The sequence below is a fragment of the Geotrypetes seraphini genome, chromosome 6, assembly GCF_902459505.1.
Source record: "Geotrypetes seraphini chromosome 6, aGeoSer1.1, whole genome shotgun sequence".
Lineage (NCBI taxonomy): Eukaryota > Metazoa > Chordata > Amphibia > Gymnophiona > Dermophiidae > Geotrypetes > Geotrypetes seraphini.
The window spans coordinates 26,832,066-26,856,908 of NC_047089.1; the positions used below are offsets into that span (position 1 = coordinate 26,832,066).

General features: G+C 44.6%; 1 protein-coding gene across 1 annotated transcript in view; it reads left to right on the top strand.

Moving 5' to 3' along the window:
• The first annotated feature begins 505 nt into the window (after positions 1 to 505).
• MTNR1B (melatonin receptor 1B) overlaps positions 506 to 24,843 on the top strand; it is a 35,194-nt gene continuing 10,856 nt past the window's right edge. Inside the window, exon 1 of the mRNA XM_033948585.1 lies at positions 506 to 686. Coding sequence (XP_033804476.1) covers positions 506 to 686 — 181 coding nt within the window. The remainder of the gene's footprint in view (positions 687 to 24,843) is intronic.

Here is a 24,843-nt window from a genome sequence, read left to right on the forward strand (position 1 = left end):
CCACCTCTTTCTCTTCTGTCACATTCTTTCTCTGAATTTCCCACTTCCATCTTTCATTCTTTCTTCTCCCCGATTCTTCTTTGCTTTGCGTTCTGTCTCCAAACATTCTCTGAATCTCCATCACCTCTTGCATGTTTCTCCTACCTGGGTTGGGGGTTGTTGGGTTTTTTTTTTTAATTTTTCCATTGCCTCACTTGCTCTTTCATTCTCTCCCTCTTGCCTGTTTCTGGCCATCCCACACACACACCTCTCTTGATCCCCCCCCCAACCTCCCTCCAAAACACATCCGCCGCTCCGAATCCCAAAGCCAGCGGGTGGAACCGAAGCAGACGAGGCATTAAATCCATCTCACCCTCAACTGTGAACCCAGGCTAGCAGTCAGTCTGTCCGCCGGAAGTAAAGGCTGGAAGGGGTAGACCATGGGCTCCTTAAGCTGTTGCGTGCAGTTTTGAATTAACAAGCTCGGGAGACTGAAGAAGATAAAGGAGGAGCGGAGCCCTTCGACATGCTGGAGAACAGCTCGATCGCAAGGAACTGGAGTGGCTGGGAGTTGTCCGAGGCTCCCCGAGCTGCCTGGGCGGTCACTGCGCTGTCCAGCGTGCTGATTTTCACCACCGTGGTAGACATCGTCGGCAGCCTCCTGGTGATCGTCTCCGTCTTCAGAAATAGGAAGCTAAGAAATTCAGGTGAGATCGGGCAACTGTGGGAGGGTCTTGGTACATTTCAAGCTTGTCTTTCCTTAGGCTTGGCACAGCTGAAAAATTTGTTTCCCCAAAGTTCCGTACGAACTTTTCGTCACCATTTCACTTGTGAACTCTTCTGAATTATTAAGGTCTGGCAGACTGGAGATTATTTATTGATATACACTTCTCCCTCCGTACTCGCTGCGATAGGGGATTAACAGAACCGCAAACACAGAAAAACCGCGAATAACTTTTTTATATGTTATTCGCTGTTGGGAAGGGGTAAAACGCGGACCTCACGGATCTCGCGGATCTAAACCCGTACTGCCTTAAAAATCTGAGGTCCGTGTCGGTCCGTGTCCTGCCGCTTGTAGTTTCTGTCCCTGACAGACCTTGATGAGATTTTAGCGCTGACGGATCCGTCTCAGCATAGGGAGGGAAAAGTGTTAGGATCCGTCAGCGCTAAAAATCTCTTCGAGGTCTGTCAGAGCCAGAGACTAGTGCTGGACTTTGGAGACTTCTTTTCCATAACGCACGTCCAAAACCTGTGTCCCCGCTCTCTTGGCTTCTGCTCCGCCGCTCCAGCACTAGTCTCTGGCTCTGACAGACCTCGAAGAGATTTTTAGCGCTGACGGATCCTAACACTTTTCCCTCCCTATGCTGAGACGGATCCGTCAGCGCTCAAATCTCAATCAAAGTCTGTCAGCGACAGAAACTACAAGCGGCAGGACACGGACCGACACGGACCTCAGATTTTTAAGGCAGTACGGGTTTAGATCCGCGAGGTCCGTCAGGTCCGTGAGGTCCGCGTTTTACCCCTTCCCTTCGCTGTTTTCTATTAAAAACCATCGTGAATAGGGTGAAACCGCGAATAACATGGTGGGAGACCTGGCCTGTTCCTGAAGGAGAGGCAAAACACGGTGAAGAAAGTGCCGGGAATCGGCAATTTCCTCTATAAACGCTTGGAATCAGCGATTTCTCTATGCAAGCTGAAGTAATTGGGGGGGGGGAGGAGCCAGCAAGCTAAAAAAATGCAAATGCTGAAACCGCGATAACAGAGGGAGAAGCGTACCACTTATGTCCTAAGTGGTTTATATTCAGGTACTTTATCATATTTCCCTATCTGTCCCAGTGGGCTCAAACTATACCTGCTGTACGTGGGGCAATGAGGGGATTAAGTGACTTGCCCAGGGTCACAAGGAACAGTGAGGGATTTGAACCCACAGCCTCAGAGTGCTGAGGATGTAGCTCTAACCCCTGCGCCCACACACTCCCAAATGAAATAATAGTTAACTGTTCTGAGCAATACGATTTAGATTTGAGAGTCGATGAGCGGGTAACACTTAACAACAAGGATGTCTAATAATCCTTTGTCAGTCATGTCGTTGACTTCGATAAAAAAAAGATTACGTGGCCAATAAACCAAACAAGATGCTAGGAATTAATAGGAAAGGGATAATAAACAAGACTAAGAATGTTATAATACCTCTGTATTGCTCCGTGGTGAGACCTCACCATGAGTATCGTATTCAATTCCGGATGCCCATCTCAAAAAAGATACAGTGGAACTAGAAAAGGGTCAAAGAAGAGTGACCAAGATGATAAAAGGGATGGAATTCCTCTCTATGAGGAAAGACTAAGGAGGTTAGGGTACTTCAGATTAGAGATAAGATTGAAGTCTACAAAATCCTAACAGCCTCTTATACAAAGCCATGCTTTAAAGGGCTTCAGGGCTATTGATGCACGACCGCCGCTACCGTGGCTTTGTAAAAGAGGCTGTTGTAGAACAGGTCCTAGTGAATCGATTTTTCACGTCATCAAAATTACAAAGACTAAGGGACGCTCAAACTTACAGGGACATACTTTTAAAACCAATCAGAGGAAATATGTTTTCACTCGGAGAATAGTTAAGCTCTGGAATGCATTGGCAGAAGATGTGGCAAGAGCAGTTAAGGTAGCTGGTTTTAAAAAGCGTTTTGGACACGTTCCTGGAGGAAATGTCCACAGTCTGCTATTGAGACAGACATGGGGGAAAGACACTGCTTGCCCTGGATTGGTAGCATGGAATGTTGCTAATATTTGGGGTTTTGCCAGGTTCTTGTGACCTGGATTGACCACCCTGAAGATGAGATACTGGGCTAGATAGACCATTGGTATGACCCAGTATGTTTGGTTAAAAAATATTCAAGGGACCCTTCTACCACTGCCAACTGGGGTCCAATATATATATATTTTTAATATTCTTTATTCATTTTCAAAATTAGATTAGGTGTTAAATATATTCATTCAGATTTACATTAACTACATCACTTACAAACAATCATTGATATATTACATAAAAACATATCCCTACCCTTTTCCCACCCCACCCACCCTTATATTGCATTATCATATAAAACATGTAATAATATATATATTAAAGGGGGGGGGGTCTTCCTAGTTTATGCCTCTAGGATAATAAAGCTTAGTATACCCCATCCTAGACTTTTTCTATGTTAGGCTACACAGTGTGCAACTCTAGGAATAATATCCATAACTTTGTTTTCTTTTCCTATCAGCTAATTATGTTTTTTTAAATTGGTTTTTAATGGCACTTTTAATTAAGCCAATGAACAAAAATTAATTTCGGTGCCTAGATCAGCTAGGCGTGCAAATCTAGGCATCTAAACTTAAGCTTCTTTTATAGATTCAGGGCCTTGGCCTATTCTATTGAGAGAACTGTGTGATTTCAAACTTTTTGTGGTATTAAAAGAATGTGGTTTGCTTGAGTTTGGTCCAAATTCTATATAAGGTGCCTAAAGTTATGCACATACATCAGCGCACATAGCAAATGTATGCGCATAACTTAATTAACTAATAGGCCTAATCAGTGCCGATAATTGGCAACTAACATCTCACAATTGATACTAATTGGAGTTAATTGAAACTTGCGCACACAGCTTGGTAGGTGCATAGCACAAAGTATTACGCACCACATCCAGTGCGCGTTATCTACAGTATAAGTGGACATGGTTAGGGAGCAGGTTGGGGGATGGGAACAAACTTTGTCCCTGTGTCATTCTCTACTTGAGGGTAAATTAAATTCTAGGGGTAGCACTGCCAGTGGTGTAGTAAGGGGGGGGTCCACCCCGGGCGCTGTTTTGGTGGGGGCTCAGGCACCTGTCCTCCTCTCCGCTCCCCACTCCACTACCGTGTGCATGCACCCTTCCCTCGTACCTCTTTAACGTTCCTGGCGCCAGAATCCCAATCTGATCCTCGTGCCAGCGTCGGCTCTTCCTCTGATGTCACTTCCTGGACCCGTGCCTAGGAAGCGACATCATAGGAAGAGCCGACGCTGGCGCAAGCAGCAGGTTGGGGTTGCTGCTCGCACAAGAAATGCTAACAAGATATAGGGGAAGGGATGCGCACATGGCAGGAGGGGGCAGAGAAGAGGACAGGGGAGGGGCAGCACCATCCCGGGCGCCTCTCACCCTCACTACACCACGAAGCACTACAAATCCTACTTTCCCCCAAAATAAGACAGTGTCATATTAATTTTGGGTGCAAAAAACACACTAGGGCTTACTTTCGGGGTTGTCTTATTTTTTTCATGTAAAACAATCGTCTCTCCATTCCTCTCCTCCACCCCAATTCTTCCTCTTTCCTTTCTCCCCCCCCCCCATGTGCAGCATCTTTCATCCCCTCTTACCCATCCCTTTGTGCAGCATCTTTCTATCCCTCCCTCCCTCACATCCCCCCTATGCAGCAGAACCCCACCAAGCCTCCCACCATGAGATTGACATACCTCCACTCTGAGTCCTCTTAAAGCAGCAGGGGTGGAGGTTGCTGAATTGATGTGTATGATTTTTTCAGCATATCAGGCAGCACGTGTCAAGGATGGAGTCAGGGAGTGTCGGGGCCATTCAGGAGGAGGGACGTCAGGGGTCAATCTTAACTAGGGCTTATTTTCAGGATAGGTCTTATTTTCGGGGAAAGAGGATAGTCTCTCTTCCTCCCCAACCTCAACTCATTGCCACAGTTTACCATCCTACTCCCAACCCATCTACTGGCGCTAAGAAGCACTACATTTGAAGTAATCAGGAGTTAAGTGTGAATTTACCCTATGTCTTAAGAACATAAGAATTGCCCCTTCTGGGTCAGACCAGTTGTCCATCATTCCCAGCAGTCCGCTCACATGGCTGCCCTATTTAAGTCTAGCCTTACCTGCGTATATTCTGGTCCAGCAGGAACTTATCTAACCTTTTCTTGAATCCCTGAAGGGTGTTTTCCCCTATAAAAGCCTCTGGAAGAGCATTCCAGATTTCTACCACTCTCCGGGTGAAGAAGAACTTCCTTACATTTGTATGGAATCTATCCTCTTTTAACTTTAGTGAGTGCCCTCTCGTTCTCTTCACCTTGGAGAGGGCGAACAATCTCTCTTTCTCTACTAAGTCAATTCCCTTCAATATCTTGAATGTTTCAATCATGTCCCCTCTCATTCTCCTCTTTTCAAGAGAGAAGAGACCCAGTTTCTTTAGCCTCTCATTGTACGGCAACTCCTCCAGTCCCTTGACCATTTTTGTCACTCTTCTCTGGACCCTTTCGAGTAGTAATATGTCCTTTTTCATGTACGGCGACCATTGTTGGACACTGTATTCCGGTGGAGGCGTACCATGGCCCGGTACAGCAGCATGATAACCTTCTCAGATCTGTTTGTGATCCCCTTCTTAATAATTCGGAGCATTCTGTTTGCCCTTTTCGTCGCCACCGCACATTGTGCGGATGGTTTCATTGACTTGTCTACAAGTACTCCCAAATCTCTTTCCTGGAGGCTCTCTCCGAGTATAGCACCGGACATTCTGTATTTGTGCATATGATTTTTGTTACCAACATGCATCACCTTGCACTTATCCACATTGAACCTCATTTGCCATTTTGCGGCCCATTCCTTGAGTGTGTTTATTTCTCATTGTAGGTCTTTACAATCCTTCTATGTCCTCACTACTCTGAATAACTTTGTATCGTCCACAAATTTAATCACCTCAATCATCATGCCAATTTCTAGGTTGTTAATAAATATGTTGAAAAGCCCGAGCACTGAATACTGTGGCACTCCACTCGTGATGCTTTTCCAGTCCGAGTATTGTCCATTTACCCCCACTCTCTGTTTCCTATCCGCCAACCAGTTTTTAATCCACGTGAATATATCACCCTCGATTCCATGGCTCGCAATTTTTCAAAGTAGACATTCATGCGGGACCTTGTCGAACACCTTCTGAAAATCTAGATATACAATGTCGACTGGGTCACCCTTGTTTATCTGCCTATTTACTCCCTTGAAAAAGTGCACTAAGTTTGTCAAGCACGATCTTCCTTTGCTGAAGCCGTGCTGGCTGGTCCTCACCAGCTTGTGTCCGTCAAGGTCATCGATGATGTGGTCCTTTATCAGTGCCTCTACCATCTTCCCCGGTACTGAAGTCAGATCACTGGTCTGTAGTTTCCCAGATCCTCCCTTAAACCTTTCCTGAAGATCGGTGTAACATTCGCCACTTTCCAGTCTTCTGGAATCTTTCCTGATTTGATCGACAAGATTGGCTATTAGTTGAAGCAGTTCAGCTATAACCTCTTTCAGTTCCTTGATTACCCTCGGGTGGATGCCATCTGGTCCCGAGGATTTATTATTTTTAAGTCTATCAATCTGTCTGCAAACCTCTTCTAGACTGACCGTCGACCCTGTCAGTTTCCCGTCTTCATTTCCTGTGTATAGCCTGTTGGCTTCCGGTATATTGGATATATCCTCCGGTAAATACAGACACAAAAAAATGTGTTCAGTTTGTCGGCGATGGCTTTGTCCTCCTTTAGTACTCCCTTTATTCCAGGTCATCTAACGGCCCCACTGCTTCCTTCGTGGGTCGTTTCCCCTTAATATATTGAAAGAATGACTTAAAATTTTTTGCCTCCTGGCTTTTTTTCCTCGTAGTCTCTTATAGCCCCTCTTACCACCTTATGGCACTTGCTTTGATGTTGTCTGTACTTTTTCAAGTTTTCGTCCGTTTATGTCCTTTTCCATTCCTTAAACGAAGTCTTCATGTCTCTGATCGCTTCCTTCACTGCTACAGTGAGCCACACCAGTTCCTTGTTCTTTTTCCTCTTGGAACCCATGTTGATATGTGGTATATATAGATTTTGCACCTCGGTGATTGTGTCCTTAAACAGGGACTATGCTTGCTCTAGCGTATTTACAGTGCTTATCTTCTTCCTAATCTTCTTCCTCACCATGACTCTCATCCCTTCGTAGTTCCCTTTTCAGAAGTTCAGTGCCATGGCAGTCGTTCTGGATCAATTTTTTGTTCCTGTGTCTAGGTTGAAGTGGATCATATTGTGATCACTGTTTCCCAGCATCCCTTCTACTTCTTGTGCCGGTCCTTGTATTCCATTTAGAATTAAGTCCAGAATTGCATTTCCTCTCGTATTCTCCTTGACAAGTTGCTCCAGGAAGCAATCGCCTACAGCAGTGTTTTTCAACCTTTTTTGGGCAAAGGCACACTTGTTTCATGAAAAAAATCACGAGGCACACCACCATTAGAAAATGTTAAAAAATTTAACTCTGTGCCTATATTGACTATATATAAAGTAATTCTCTTGAATAGGAATCAAATAAACACAAAGAAAGTATTTTATAATTACTTTATTATGAAATATTAAGTAAACAGAATAGTGAAAAATTATAAAATACTTTATTCCGTGCGAAACCTGGGCCTGTTTGGCTGAACACAAAGCTGATATTCTGGCTGGAATCGAAGAAAGACACACACGTAGCTCTTCGTCAACAGCTCTCAGTCTCTCTCTGTATTTGGTTTTTATAGCATACAAAAATAGACAAATATACCCTCCATCCTTTTTATTAAACCACAATAGCAGTTTTTAGCGCAGGGAGCTGCGCTGAATGCCCAGCACTGCTCTTGACGCTCGTAGGCTCCCTGCGCTAAAAACCACTATTGCGGTTTAGTAAAAGGTGACCATATTGTAAAATATAGACAGCAGATATAAATTCAGAACTGTGCATAGTAAGTGAAGGGAAGTTTTCATCTCTGGGAATTTACCCAGTTAACTATTAAGTTATTTGGGCAAATTCCTTTGAAAACTGTGGTAATACTGCCTCCACTTTGCTAAATTTAAAATAAAATCATTTTTCCTACCTTGTCTGGTGATTTCTGGTTGCACTTTCTTCTTCTGACTGTGCATCCAATCTTTCTTCCCTTCTATCAGCCTGTATGCTTTCTCTCCTCCACACCTCATTCCCTCCCCCAACTTTTTCTTCCTCTCTCCCTGACCTTTCTTTCTTTTTTTCTGTTTCTCTTCTTTCCTTCTGTTTCCCTGCCTGCCCCCTTTCTTTCTTTCTCCCTGCCGTTCCCCAAGCCACTGCCACTGCCGCTGCCATCGGGGAACAGGACCCACCAATGGATAACAGACCCCAAAGCCGACGCCGACGCATGCTCTCCCTGACGTCAATTCTGCAATCGGAGAGGAAGTTCCGCCCAGCCAGGCAGCGATTGGCTGGCCCGAACTTCCTCTCCGACTGCAGAATTGACGTCGGGGAGAAGAAGACTTATCGGCTTGATAGATTAGATCGCCAAGACAAAGTGAGTCCTGGGTGATCGACTCACTTTGCCTTGGCGAGCTACTGGCGCCCCTGCCTCGGGCCCCCTGTCAGCTCCAGGCCCCTGAATGCAGGACTGGTAGTACTGCCCTGATGGCGGCCCTGCGGCACACCAGGCAACATCTCGCGGCACACTAGTGTGCCGCGGAACAGCGGTTGAAAAACACTGGCCTACAGCATCCAGGAACTTGGTCTCCCTACTGCAGCTGGAGTTGCCTAGGTTCCAATCTACCTCCGGATAATTGAAGTCGCCCATGATAACTGTGTTGCCTCCCTTGCATTCGTGTTTAATCTCGTCCGTCATTTCTCCATCAGTCTCTTCAGACTGCCCTGGAGGTCAGTAGTAGATGCCGATCTTCGTATCCATTCCATTTGTTCCCGGTATTTTGGCCCATAGAGACGCTACCTTATTCTATAAAATGCATGGCTAAATTTCATAGCATGCAACTCAGGAGGAGGCATGGTCATGGGAGGAGTATTTGTGGATGGGGGCATTTCCCAGATATTAGCATATCTGGATTTGCATGCTTAACTGCCCTGGCTTTTGGCAGGCATTAGTGCTGAAGCCCGAAGTTAGGTGCGAGAAGTGTGCCAAGCTAGTGGTTTGTAAAGGGCACTCCATGCAGAGCACTCGTTAGAGAACACTTACCCCCTGTTGTACTAAGGTGCGCTAACTGATTAAATTGATTAGCATGAGCTAATCGGTTAGCACACCTTAGTAAAACAGGGTCTTAGTGCAAATCCAGCCCCGTGTATTTTTTTACTTAAAAATAATCCTAGGCAGCAGAGCACTGCTTTGTTGGGGGAGGGGCCAGGAGTTCCACCCTGGCTCTCGACCTCTAAACAGCTCCCAAGTTCCCCTCCCACCTCCTCCCGGCGCTTTAGTTTAAATCTTCAGCAGGCACCGTGCAGCGTCCACGAGCAGGCCTGCCTCCAGAAGTAGAATGAAGGGTTCCGGGGCAGGCCTGCTGTTTGACACTGCGCAGCGGCTGCACAGTGGCTGCCTGAAAATTTAAGCAAACACCGGAAGAAGGGTGGGCAGGAGGGCCAAATCCACGGTGGCAGAGAATTTTGGAGGAGGCCATGGCCCCTATGGCCTCCCCCATTCCGACGCCTATGAAAACGATGGCATACAGAGGCTGGATGAGAGACCTGTGTGGTTTACATTCAGGTACTCAAGCATTTTTCCCTGTCTGTCCTGGTGGGCTCACTGTAGGGATGGAGATCTGATAAGTTCTGATCCAGGGCATCAGAACACAGGCGGGATTGGCACACAGGCGGTTCTGAACACAGGCCAGGTCGGCACACTGACCTAGGCCCTGTGTGCGGATCTAGGCCTGTGTGTGGATCTTGGCCTGTGTTTGGATCTGAGGCCCTGTTTCTCATTCCCTCTCCCTCCTGTCACGTATTCATTCTAAGCAAGGACAAGATTTGCACCTTGAGACAGAATGCTGAGGCATTCTCCCCTCCCCGACTCTTGCCACTTATTAACCTGACATAGGTTTACCCTTATCTTATTCCTTATCTTGTTTAAGCATCCCTTATACGGGCAACAATCAGACTGCTTGAGCAAGACTAATCAAGAGAGTTTAAGAAGCATGCATTATAACCTTTGGACTGTCACATACCATAGTAAGATTTGAGACATATCAGAAATGTACACATTGGGAATCACTTTATTGTAACCGTTATTATGTATTCATATGTCACGTGAGATAGTAACTTTGAGAATCACATGAAATAGATAAACAAGGTATTGCCTTGGTCTAATCCTCACTGTAAATGCATTATGACATCATAACCTTGTAGAGCATTAGCTAAGTAATTAATGGAAATATGATTCTCAATAAAAGGTGGAGAGACCATCCATTTAGGTCGCCTAATCCCACTCTGAGCCTTGTGTGTGCAGCATCATTCCTACAGCTGGTGGGCCGCATGTGGCCCCAGGGCCGCGGGTTTGAGACCACTGCTCTAAACGGTGCCTAAGTCAGTAGGCACCTACAGAAATGGTGGCTCTCGCATGTCTGTCAAATTTAAGCGCTGTTTATAGAATCATGCCCACCTGCGCCTAAATCAAATTAGCTGCTTGCTAGTAGACATCTACAACCTTGGCGCCATTATATTAGGCCCAGGTTTTTCCCAGCCTAAAATACCAGTGCCTAATGCCTTCTATGTCCAAATTCTGCCCCTACCCATGCCTACTTTTCACGTATGTGCTGATAGGCGCCAAGCCGATTTCCATGCAGAACTTAAACTGGTTGGACTGTTCATGTCTTTATCTGGTCTCATGTACTATGTTAGTATGGTAATCATTGGCTTTTAATGATATTTTTAATTATCATGTCAATTAAGCCAATTTTAAAATGTTACGTTCCGCATGGAAATTGGCTAAATGCCGCTGATCTAGGCGCAATTTATAGAATCGGGGCCCATGCGCCTACTTGGGACCAAAAATGGCAAAAATCTGTAAGTGATTGGGAAACACCAATGCTAGGCAGACCTCAACAGTTTGTCCCAAAAATAGCAAACACAAATCAGGATCAATATGTGTATTTTATATCACACTTATATCATAAGCTACAGGTATGAGTGTAAATACTCACATATCTCCATGAGGGAAGGAACGATATCTTAAGGTTGAAATTAGAGAGTAAAATGTAAATTAGCAAGATGGCTGGATTGTTGGTTTAATCAGGTATTGATATTGAATGTGACGAATCACAAAACCTCTCTTTTGACCATTGGCATGGTATTGAAGGATCGTGGCACCTTATATTATATAACTGCCTCTGTTTGGTTGGTATGCTGATGACTTGTCAACTGCCCAGGTAGTGTTACCAGTGTTTATTCAGAACTGTAACCCAGTGGTGTACCAAGGCCGGGAGGTGGTCCGCCCCGGGTGCAGGGAGTTTGGGGGTTCTGGAGCAGTCACGGGCCTGACATTAACTTCCTATTCCAGGGTGGGAGGGGCCAACGGAGCCGACGGCCATGCACAGTCAGCCCACAGCCCCACAACTGATCCACGCACCTTCTCACTGCCTGGAGGAGAGGAGGGGGATGCTCCGGCCAGAGAAGGGGGTGCTCTGCCCCTGGATCCCCGCCCCTCAAAGTATCTGCATGGAGTGGTAGGTGCAACTCTGGCAACCTTCTTGGACTGACTGGATGGACTATGCAGGGGCTTTTAAAAAAATCTGCCCTCATTTCCCGTGTGACTGTGTTTTTACTGTGACAATTTTGCGATCTCAAACCCTGAAAAACATACATTGAAAAGGGATAAACATCCCAGTCAATCACACTAATCAGTCCTACTTAAAATGGCATCCTCGATATACTTTATGAATCAGCAAGTGTATGCTTTAATAAATGCATTACAAAAAATTAACTTAAAAGAGTGATTAGACCAGTGATTATAATGTACGTATACACTTGCAGGGGTCTCAAAGTCCCTCCTTGAGGGCTGCAATCCAGTCAGGTTTTCAGGATTTCCCCAATGAATATGCATGAGATCTATTTGCATGCACTGCTTTCAATGCATATTCATTGGGTAAATCCTGAAAACCTGACTGGATTGCGGCCCTCAAGGAGGGACTTTGCAGGGTGGGAATTAGGCAATGTTTTCAAAGAATGGCATTAGACTGATTTTTGATGGTTCTCTTCTATGTATTGATTTGTTTGAAGACAGAGAAGTGTATCAAGTATATAATTTTTAAATAGGATGGATTATAGTATGAGTACCATTCCCTTAAAGTCCAAAGTTCCCATAAAACTCCCCTTATGAGTTTGTTTTATGGCAATTATCCTCAGACAAACAAAATTGCTGGGGATGAATATTCAAAGAGATTTAAACAGCCAGGGGAGGCTCCTGATTATTAAACTGGCTTGTTCAGGACTTGTTTGTTTTCTCGTTTTTCAAAACAATTTCAATTACTCTTTGAAATTGGTTTATGCATTATCCATTTTTATCTATGATCTAAGGACACACCTTTACACAGTGGCGTAGTGAGGGTGACCGGCACCCATAGCGGTGGTGCTTCTCTCCTGCCCTTTTCCCCGCCCCCCCCCCCTGCTGCGTGCACGTACCCCTTCCCCGTATCTTTTTAACTTTGGCACGAACAGTGACGAACTTGCTGCTGTATCTACTTTGGAACTTTCTCTGATGTCACTTCCTCCTTCCAGCAGGAGGGACTGGGCATTCCTTCTGCCAGGGGATGTGTCAGGGGGTGGGGGGGAGGTTTTTGATATCTCAGGAGTGGAGTGGGGGAGTTCCAGAAGGAGGGACTTGGCAGCCCTCCTGCCGGGGGATGTGTCGTGGGGGTGGGGGGGTTTCCAGCAGGAGAGACTGGGCATTCCTCCTACCAGGGGATGTCTTGGGGTAGCGGCGGCAGGAGAAATTGGGCACTCTTCCTACTGCGGACATTTGGGGGTAGAGGGCAGCTTTGGGGGTTCTGGAATGAGAGACTGGGAATTCCTCCTGCCAGTAATCTTCAGGCGGGAGGGGGGGGGCAGGACGGACAGGTTCCTTACTGCTAAACTGATCATGGCAGGGAGATTCCCTTGCCGTGATCAGCTCAGTGGCAACCCAATTCTCTAACCGGCATCTGTAACAGAAATCCTTTACATCTTCTATTCTGTTGCCTTCAAGCTCAAAATCTTCATCATTTTCTGTGTTCGTGATCTTCATCTTGTTTATATTCAGATCGAATCCCATGTTATGACTTTCAGCTTTAACTTTTCTCAGTAGATACAGCATGTCTTCATTGCTGCTAGTGATGAGAATTTATATTTTGGCCACCAACTTTGAAACCAATGCTCTATTCTTCTGCAGTTGTTATAGTCCTTGGTGTCGCCTTTCTTCAGTATAATATTGAGATGGCATGGGAAAATCCACTGCTTATTTCTAGGATAAGCTGCATAACATCTGTTTAACTACTTGGAATCTAGCTAGGTAGCTGGGTTGGCTACTTTTAGAAACAGGATACTGGGCTTGATGGACCTTCGGTCTATCCCAGTTTTTTTATGTTTTCAATTGGTTGGCCATGTTTTTTTTCCCTTCCAAATCAGTTGACACCATTGAGTGAGGGCCATGACAGCACCTTCTGAGCCTTTGATTAATTCAATTGGAATACCGTCTATACCAGGTGGCTTGTTTTTACAATAAATCTTTAATTGCTGCTATGACTTCTTTTAAAAGATCTGGTTCTTCTCCAGTTTCCCCAATGGTATCCTCATTGCCTTTTTTTGTATAAATTTTCTATATATTCTTTCTGTCTCTTTTTAATACTTTCTAGATGATTCAGTATCATTCAATTGGCATCGTTAAGCATCCCCAATCGAAGTTGGAATTTCTACCGTGATCTCTTAATATCCCGATACGCTAATCTAGTTTTTCCATTTACATGTTCCGATTCAGTTTTCTGACAAATATCCTTGAGATGTCATTCTTTGTCTTGCCGAACTTGACGTTGGGCGGTACATCATTAGTTTGACATCTCCTCTGAAACCTGTCTGCCTTGGGAGGCCTTGCTGGTCGTAAAACTACCGAAAGCATAGCTTTCAGCTTCTCAGATGTGCTCAAGCCACAGTGGAATGGCAAAATTTATTTATTTATAACATTTATATTCTGCTCTGTACAGTTCTAGGCAGATCACAAGTCAATGTACAAAATCAATATGTAATAGACCATTCCTAGTAATAAAAAAGGTAACAATTAGGCAAAACAAATTTAGCACATTCACATTAATTCACCTGCTATCATTTTAATTAATGGCAGTAGAAGTCAAGTGGCTGCAAATGCCTGCTGAAACAGTTTTCAATTTTTTAATTCCTTTATGTATGCAATTCCACCGGTAGTGTATTCCAGAGGATTGGGCCAGCAATGTAGAAGATAGCGGAGCAGTAATCATCAGAGTAGACTCTCTTAAAAGCGGGTACATCCATCAAGACTGCCTTTGCTGATCGCAGTGAGCGAGCAGGTTGATGCAAGTGTAGTGTTGTTCCCATCACAGGAGTGATTTTGTCTGTCAAAACCCAACATTATCACCTTATATTGGATTCTTCAATTGGTGGTCAATTTTATTGACTTAGTGGCCTAATGAACCACCATTAAGACTCAGATGCAGTTTTATTGTATGGCTGTGTAGGTAGGTTTTGGATTACTGTAATATATTTTACTTAGCGGGTTATCAGAAAAATCTTTATAGACTCCGCCTCATGCAAAACACGGCAGTCCAATTAATTTTCAATCTGATAAAATTCAGATCATGTTATACCTTATTACCAAGGACTACATCGGTTACCAGTCAAAGCCAGAGTCAGATTTAAGGTTGTATATGCTATAAAGTCTTACATGGTTTAGCACCTGATTATCTTGTGGATCGTTTTTTTATTCATTAATTCACAACGCCCAAGATGTAATTGTAATTTGTTTGCTTTTCCGTCGATAAAGGGTCGTTTATACAAGAGCTATTTTCAACAACTCCTATCTTTTCAGGCAGCTTCTTGTGATAAAGAGTTTGTAAATCTCCTTTCTCTTCTCCTACTTATGCTCTGAATATCGTCGACTGTATAATGCTACTCATTGTGAAACCGTGTAATACACAGACCCTGTAACTCTCCTGTTACTATCACTAGATGTTCAATGCTCTATAATTCGCTGTCTGTACAGTTTCTCTTCATTGTAAACCGCCTAGAAGTCGTAAGATTGTGGCGGTATATAAGAATAAAGTTATTATTATTATTATTATAAATCGGCTACCCCCTCCTTTACAAAGCCACCCCAGCATTTTTAGCACCTGCGGCGGTGCTAAGAAATCACACGCTCATAGAATTTCTATGCGCATCGGCGTTCTTACCACCGTACCTGGTGCTAAAAACGCTAGCGCGGCTTTGTAAAGGAGGGAGTTAGTTGGTTCTGTCTCTTACCAGCAGTTCAGGAAATGATTGAAAACCTACTTATTTAAGAAATTTTTTGTAATTTCTAGGTCATTTGCTTTTATTGTCACTGTTTCAGTTTTCTTTTGTAAACTGCATAGAACTCCTAAGGTACTGCGTCATATAAATGCATTTTTATGTTATGCTTTCCTTCTAATATTTATCTTTCACTTTGCACTTTCTTTTCTTTTTTTAAGTAATTGTACTTCCTTTTATGTATTAATATTGTACTATTGTCTCTAGGTCATTTTTTTCCTTTTCTTTATCCTCTTCTACACACATTCCCTTGTTACATCATTGAGAGAAAATCACATTTTAGGGATTTGTGACCTTGATCACGTCACTTATTATTTGCTATTGGTGGATGATTAGAACCTATTAAAAAAATATACCTATGACCTTTTTAACATAAGAACTGTGACATAGTTCCCCATCAATCATTTTATTCAAAGCCATCAGCAATCGCATTATAAAAAAAAAAAAATCTAAGAACCTTGTAGCATTTATTGTGTTCATGGCAAATTTCCTTCCAAAACTGTTACCGCTCAATGCAGGGTAAAAGGAAAATGTTGTCGAACAAGAGAAAGTGTAAATCTGCACAGTAAGAGGAAATGTGTTATTTACCAGAAAATAGAAGAAAAGCATAAAATATGGCCATAAAAGCTGGAAATGTCAAAGCATTACTTATAGTTGGTAAAACAAGCACACTTGATTGCTTTTGTCATATTGTATTTCTTCTTCACTTCAAAAAAACCCAAAAAAAACAAAATCTAGGTGCTTGTCATTACCTATTTCTATTTCCTACTGGCCTTTTATCACAGCTTAGTGTACCAAGGGAGTCATAGAAACATAGAAACATGATGGCAGATAAAGGCCAAATGGCCCATCCGCAGTAACCATTATCTCTTTCTCTCCCTATTGGCTAAGGCTCTTAACATTTGCATCTCCTCTTCCTATAGGCTAAGGCTCTGTGCACCTGCATTGTGAGGTCATAGAGCTGCCCATCCGCAGTAACCTTTATCTCTTTCTCTCTCCGAGAGATCCCATGTGTATCTATCCCAGGCCCTCTTGAATTCAGACACAGTCTCTGTTTCCACCACCTCTTCCGGGAGACTGTTCCATGCATCTACCCTTTCTGTAAATAAGTATTTCCTCATTACTCCGGAACCTATCACCTCTTAACTTCATCCTATGCCCTCTCACTGCAGAGTTTCCTTTCAAGTGAAAGAGACTCGACTCATGCACATTTATATTATGTAGATATTTAAATGTCTCTATCATATCTTCCCTCTCCCGCCTTTCCTCCAAAGTATACAGATTGAGATCTTTAAGTCTGTCCCCATATACCTTAAGACGAAGACCATGCACCTGGAATACTGCGTCCAGCATTTGTCTCCTATAGAGTGATACGGGTAAGGGTAAATTAGATGCACATCTCCCTTGAGAAGCATACAGTAATATGGGGACTAAAACTATGCCAGGGTACACTTGGCGGAGCCTCCGCATGTGCGGATCACTGGACTTGATGGATCCAGGGTTTGATCCGGAGATGGCAGTTCTTATGTTCGTATGCACCATTTCAGTAGCCTTCCTCTGGACCGACTCCATCCTTTTCATATCTTTTTGAAGGTGCGGCCTCCAGAATTGTACACAATATTCTAAATGAGGTCTCATCAAAGTCTTATAAAGGGGCATCAATACCTCCTTTTTCCTACTGGCCATACCTCTCCCTATGCAACCTAGCATAAGAATATAATAGCCTTACTGGGTCAGACCAATGGTCCATCAAGCCCAGTAGCCCGTTCTCATGGTGGCCAATACAGGTCACTAGTACCTTGCCAAAACCCAAGGTGTACCATTATTCCATGCTACCAATACAGGGCAAGCAGTGGCTTCCCCCATGTCTTTCTCAATATCAGACTATGGACTTTTTCTCCAGGAACTTGTCCAAACCTTTCTTAAAACCATCCTTCTAGCTTTTCAACTTGTTTAGCCACCTTAAGATCATCCACATACAATCACACCCAAGTCCTGGTCTTCTGTCATGCACATAAGTTCTTCACCCCCTAAACCAGTGGTTCCCAAACCCTGTCCTGGGGGACCCCCAGCCAGTCGGGTTTTCAAGATATCCCTAATGTATATGCATGAGAGAGATTTGCATATAATAGAAGCGACAGGTATGCAAATCTCTCTCATGCATATTCATTAGGGATATCTTGAAAACCCGACTGGCTGGGAGTCCCCCAGGACAGGGTTTGGGAACCATTGCCCTAAACTGTACTGTTCCCTGTAGTACCTGTGATATAACACTCATTGGCCCAAATTTGGCACCTAGATAGGCACTTGCCCCCAGATGCTTTAACCGTTGCCCATGTTGGCCCCTGCCTTAAAAGCGACCACTGATTGCGTGTTAATCACACAACAGCACCAGTTAGAAAATCGCACCTTTGTAAGCGCGATTCATTCAAAGACAGGCACCAGAAATGTAGGCCGAAAAACCCTGGCCTACATTTCTGGTATCTATCTTTGCCAGGGGATCCCGACAAAAGTCCATAGCCAGCCATCAGTTGATCATGGCAGGGGAATCCCTGATCAGGTGAGCTGGAAGGTCTCCCCCAAACTGCAGCTTTGGGAAGTCCTGCTGGCTCACCTGATCGGGGATTCCCCTGTCGTGATTATCACCAACAGGGAGATCCCTGATTCTTCTCTCTCATTCACTCACTCCTTCCCTCCCACCCTGGGATACACTGGGAGGGGCCTAAGACTGTAATTGGCCCAGGCTCCGGGAAGGGGCCTAAGGCCTTGATTGGCCTGGGTGCTTAAAGCCCCTTATATGGGAGGGGCCTTAGGTGCCTGGGCCAATCAGAGTCTTAGGCCCCTCCTACTACAAACCAGGGTGCAGGGAGCTTATGGTTAAATGGGGACTTATTCAGCTCCTCTCCCTCCCATGACTAGTTATATGCAGTTGCGCTCACCACTGATGCCTGACTCAGCATCTCCTTCACCACCTACTGTGTTTCCCTGAAAATAAGACAGTGGCTTATATTAATTTTGGGTCTAAAAAATGCATTAGGGCTTATTTTGGGGGGATGTCATTTTTTTTCTTGTACAATAATCATCTTTCCCTTCCTTTCCTCCACCCCAATTCTTCCTCTTTCCTTCCCCCCCACCCCCCCACGTGCAGCATCTTTCTATGCCTCCTTCCCATTCCCCTGTGCGGTAGAACCCCACTGACCCTCCCACTGTGAGACTGACATACCTCCACTCTGAGGCCTCCAAAAACAGCAGTGGCAGCAACGCTCTGAAGGGGCTTGCTTTGCGGCCTTCCCCGCCGGGGTCTTCCCTCTGCCACATCACTGAGGTACGGCATGTCAGTCTCATGGTGGGAGGGTCAGTGGGGTTCTGCTGCACAGGGTGATGGAAGGGAGGGATAGAAACATGCTGCACAAGGGGATGGGTGAGAGGGGAGGAAAGATGCCGCACATGGGGGGGGGAAGGAAGCGCTGTCACCACTGCTGCTTTAGGAGGCCTCAAAGCGGAGGTATAACAAGTCTTACCAGGGTGGGGGTCGCTGAATTGACGAGTCCAATTTTTTCAGCGAATCGGGCAGCACTAGTGTCATGAATGGAACTGGGGAACGTCGGGAACATTTTGGGAGGAGTCTTCATTGGTTGATCTTAACTAAGGCTTATTTTTGGGGTAAGGCTTATATTAGGAACATCTTTAAAAATCATGCTAAGCTTATTATCGGGATAGGTCTTATTTTCAGGGAAACAGGATACTTTAATAATGAGCCTGTTTCAGGATGCATAAAGAGAGAAGGGGGCCCGTTACAGTTCAGGGTGCTTGCAGTGGCCTAACCCCTCCCCCTGCTGCTCATGGACCCATGAGGCTAGTGTCGGGACTTTTATTTAATCTCTCTTCAGACGCCCTAACACTAGCTCCAAGCTGGTGTTGAATTTTCAGTGGTAAGGGCAGGGTTCAGTTTGTGCGCTGTTTCTGAGCATCGGGAGGGAATAGCTAAAGACCTTATTTGAATAGGATTGACTACATTTTAATGCTGCTTCCAGCCGTCTTTAGCACGCACATTGTCCCCCAGCGTTAGTGCTCTCTGAACATTCTGAACACCCTAATGCTGGCGCTATTCTGGCGCTAATCGTCTAGCATTGGCGGGAGGTTCCGAGCATCGGCCTGCAAAAATAGCTATACCTCTTGAACAGCATCATAGTGAGGGAAGGAGAGACCTGGGGCAGTGGCAGCTGGCATCGCCGTGCCATTCCCCCCATGTGCTTCCCCCCCTTGCACTTCCTCCATTTTGTGGTTATGGGAAAAATGACCTTAATATATAGGGAAAACCCATGTAAGGACATGCTATGGCCTACTTTTCCTCAGCTTGGTAAAAGAATAACTATGAGTACTGCAGCTCGTAAAGATTTTTATGCAAATTCTGCTCCTCATTGGCATGCAAATGAGCTGCTCTTCACGCGTTTGCATGCTGCCCAGCTCATTAGTGTGGCTGCACTACACCTGACCGAGGACTCAAGAAATAACATGCAGAACTTATTGAACTCATTTTAATGCAAAGGGTTTCTGTATGTAAATGGTTGTCTATTCCTGGAGCAATGCCTTCTGCAAACTGTCCTCCTCCCCTGTACTGTCTATATTCTTCTCCCCCGTGCAGGGGAGGAAGGCAATTTCCAGAAGGTCTAAAGGACACATGCGAGGATTGCCTCCTGCCCGACCAAAGCAGGCAGTGGGAGGGGGGCGGAGCTTGGGCGGGACTAGGGTGGAGATGGCAGTGCCTGGAGGCGGGCCTAGGGCGTCCGGATTTTACAATTGCAAAATCTGACAACCCTAGGTGTAATCATATTGCTCAGTTTTATCATATAGACCAAAATAGGGAGAAATATGCTACAAAAACCCTCTGTGTAGGAAAATACTTCTCTAGCACTTTATCACAGAGTGTACATTACATTACTGTTTATGTAGTCTCTGAGAGTTTCCCTTCCTGATGAAGCATTTGGATCGGGGGGGAGGGGGGTTACTTCACAAGGGAGTTTAACACGGTGTAACAGCATACAAGGGGTAGCAAGAAGTAGCAGAGATGGAATAACACCGCTGATAAGGCAAAGATATGTACCATGGCTTTATTTAAAGTTTCCGGACGGCATGGGACTTTTTGAAGTGCTGTGATGGACCCATGTGCCACTATTGCTTGAACCCATTGAGCACATAAGTGGTTGGTCTGAACACTTCATTAAAAAAATTTAAAATTTTACAATTTTTTTTATATATATGACGACTGTGTTTTGTAATGTACACTCTGTGATACATTGTTAGATCAGTTTTATCATAGCAACGATTTTAATATAGGCAGCAAGCAACAGAGAAACTTATCTCATGAAATGTAATAAATAAATATGCTTTATTAATGACAATAATAATATAAATCTTCCTGAAACCTTCTTTATAATCTGGTGCTCTAAGTTAGTGGTCCTGGAGTACCCCCTTGTCAGTCAGGACATCCACAATGAATATGCATGAAAGAAATTTGCATAGAACGGAGGCAGTGCGTGCAAATCGAGTGCATGCATATTCATTGTGGAAATCCTGACTGGCAAGGGGGTGCTCCAGGATCGAGCTGAGAAACACCGTTTTAAATGACCATCATTCTGTAATACCACAATTGCAGTAGTGTAAAAGATGGGAAACCACTAATCCTTTGATGATAAGGCAGCTGAATGCAGATAATTTTCTTAACAGGGGAGCTTGAAATATTTCATTTACACACTGGAAGGCATGTCTACAGACTGCCTAGGGCAGACCTAAGTGATCATACATAGTTATTTTCAAAGGGGCAACTTCAGTGGAACAATAACACACACAGCTTGATGAGAAAATTGTAGCTAAAATGCCATCTCGTATTAGCAGATCTGTGAAATCTGTCATAAACGGCCCAAAATGCTTATTCTTTGTGCCAAGTGAGCTAGTTGGGGAAAAATTCATTTACACTTCCCCCTCCCCATTCGTGGTTTCCCTACTCGCGATTTCACATAATCGCAATTTTTTTTTGGGGGGGGGGGAGAGGAGGAAAAAAAAACCCATATTTTTGTCTTCCCCCAGCATCACCTGGTGGTCTAGCTGGTTTTCGGGGCAGGAGCGATTTTCCTACACTCCTGTCCCGTGCAGATAGCCATTAGGAAATGGCTGTGGGAAGACTATGGGAACTCCACACAGCCATTTTCCTTATGGCTATCTGCACGGGGCAGGAGTGTAGGAAGATCGCTCCTGTCCCGAAAACCAGCTAGACCACCAGGTAAGGCCGGTATGCCGGGGGGGAGGCGGGGGTGGGTCAGAGATGGATATTCACGGTTTTTCGCCATTCGCGGTCCGGCTCTGCCCCTATCCCCCGCGAATAAGGAGGGAGAAGTATAACTGGTACAATTGTATCTACCAACAACAACAAGGTGGTATTTTTTTTGGTTTTTTTAAATTTCTTTCATCATTTAACAATTAAAGACTAAGGGCTCCTTTTACGAAGGTGCGCTAGGGCTTTAACGCGCAGAATAGCACGTGCCAAATTGCAACGGGCGCTAGCCGCTACCACCTCCTTTTGAGCAGGCGGTAGATTTTTGGCTAGCGCGCGCTAAAAATGCCCTAAGGACTCCTTTTAGTAAGGCACGCTTGCGTTTTTAGCACATAGCGTGCGCTAACCATGTGCTAAATGAAAAATACTAACGCAGGCTCTGCGGAGGCATCAGCGTTTGGCACGTTTGGTATTGCAGTGCGTGCTAAGCATGCACTAAAACCGCTAGCGCAGCTTAGTAAAAGGAGCCCTAAGGGACACTCGATGAAGTTGCAGGGAAATTCTTTTTAAAACATTATCACGTCGACTTCCACGCATTTCCGGGTGCCCTCCAGCCACAGCCCTGAGATTAGTGTGCCAGCGGCTTAAAAAGTTTGCAACACACCGTGCTAAGGTAATCAAATTTGGAGAAAGTCAGACTTTTATTGCGCTTTAATTCGCAACCGTGGTAATTCAGCACCTCAGATTACCGACTCTCATGTTAAATGAATAATGCTGCCTGTTTGCAGCCTCATAAGCAGCATTATTCTACCATTCTGGGCTCATCAGGCCACCAAGATCTAATCAAATTATGGGGAACCACAAGTACAAGGGGGCACTCGGAGAAATTGAAAGGGGACAGGTTTAGAACAAACGCTAGGAAGTTCTTTTTCACCCAGAGGGTGGTGGATACATGGAACGCGCTTCCGGAGGCTGTGATAGGCCGAAGCACGTTGCAGGGCTTCAAAGAAGGTTTGGAGAGGTTCCTAGAGGACAAAGGGATTGAGGGGTACAGATAGGAGCAGAGATAGGTTATAGGGATAGGAGTAAGAGGTAAGTTATAGAAATAGGCAGGGACCACTGCTCAAGCAATAGGCCTGATGGGCCGCCGCAGGACCGCTGGGCAAGATGGACCTCTGGTCTGCCTCAGTGGAGGCAACTTCTTATGTTCTAATCTAATCTTCATTTTATAGACCAAATCTACTCCCTAAGGAGCTCGACTCGGTTTACAGTTCGTTAAAAAATGAAACGTAACAAGTAAAAATTGAGGGATAAAAACAGAAATTGGTTAGAATAGATGGATGGAGAAAGTTAGAAAAAAGTGTGTTGAATTGCTTAAAATTACCATAGGACAGCTAAAATCAAATTAACTATTGTGAAAGCAACCAGGTTTTTAAACTTTTTCGAAATTGAAATAATCGATCTACCAGTCTTAGAGAATTTGGAAGTCCATTCCAAATTCTCACCAATTTAAAAGTAAAGGATTTACTAAGCTTCCCAGTGCATTTAATACCTTTCAGAGAAGGAAATGCTAATTTGTGAATGGTTGTAATTCTTGAATAGCAGGATCTAAAAGAATTCCCACTGAGGGGAATCAAAGAGTCAAATATTCCATAAAGGAGTTTGAAAACCGCACATGCACACTTGAACTGGATCCTATGATGGACCGGAAGCCAATGGAGTTTTCTCAGCAATGGGGAAACATGGTCGTACTTTCTCTTTCCAAAAATAAGTTTGGCCGCTGTATTCCGTATTAACTGGAGATGATCTAAACTGCCCTGTTTAATACCCAAATAAATAGAATTACAGTAGTCCAACTGGGCCAATACAGTGGATTGTACCAGTAATAAATAATGTTCTTGATAAAATTGTGCCCTGACTTTCCTCAGCATGTGCAAACTAAAGATGCAGCCAAATGCTCCTAGGCATGTGTACTATTCCCTGAATGTCCTCCCCTCCAATTCAAATCTACCCTTCCAAAGAACACGCCTCAATTAAAGGTCCCCTACCTGAGACCCCCCCCCCAATCCAAAGCTCCAACTCTTCCAAAGTCTTTCTCCAACTGATTATCCCTTCACCCTGAAGTCCCCCCCAGGCATGAAAAGCCTTCCCCAACTGGCTTGAAGGCCTCCCAGAACTACCTTGTCAGTTCCATGGTGTCCACATGCTATCTCCCCAGATTCTATACTTGGTGCCCAAATTTGATCAGGAATGATCACCAATGATCCTGCCCTCGCTGGTGCCAGTTTCAAAAGGGTGCTGACAAGCCCTTGTGGTAGTCTTGTGGTACTACAGCTAGAGGTCCAGTTGAATACGAGGCAAAACAGGCCCTTATACAGCAACTTGACTCCCACTGTGATACTACTGCTAGGGATTGCCAGTGCCGTTTTGAACCCAGTGCCAGAAAGAACAGGAACGACCGAGGATCACTTCCTGTTTGAGCCCACTACACACTAGGGAACTGACAAGGTAGGTTGAGGGGAGGAAGCTTTGATGCCTTTGGGGTGAAGATGTAGTCTATTGGGGAGGAGTTTCAGAAGGGGTGGGGTTTGAATTTTAAGGGATTCATTTTTAGGAGGGCATGATTGTGATGGGATGAGATTGGGGACGGCTTACATTGTGTTTTAGTGGCTCTTTTCAAACATGCTAACTACATCAGGACATGGCTTTGCTGCACAGTGCACCCAGGGTGTAAAATAACCCCAGCATCTGGCTGGGGTTATTTTTATTTATTTATTTGTTCAATTATTGAGCCCGTCCTCCCAAAGGAGACCAGAATGGGTTACAAAGTACATCCACAATATAATTGAGACAGGACTGAGGTGACATAATTTACAATATAGACAGGACACTAAAACATATTACACTGAGCAGCATCTGGTGAGAGTAGGTGGCGTAGGTGCGTTGACTCTGAATGGCATTTCTGGGTGCATGTCCTTAAGGCGCTGGGTTTGTGAAGATTAAGGCTTCCCTGGGATAATGTTACTTGTGATCCATGTACTAATGACCTGCTTTACATGCATTTGCATGTTTTGCATCTCATTAGTGAATAATCCAGGGTAACCTAATATGTTGGTGGAGTTTGCTACTAAAACGTGCTTTAGTGCCTTTTAACATGTATTGAAGGGAAAATAATTCAATTATAGCCTTAACGTAAGAACATAAGAATAGCCTTACTGGGTCAGACCAATGGTCCATCAAGTCCAGTAGCCCGTTCTCACGGTGGCCAATCCAGGTCACTCGTA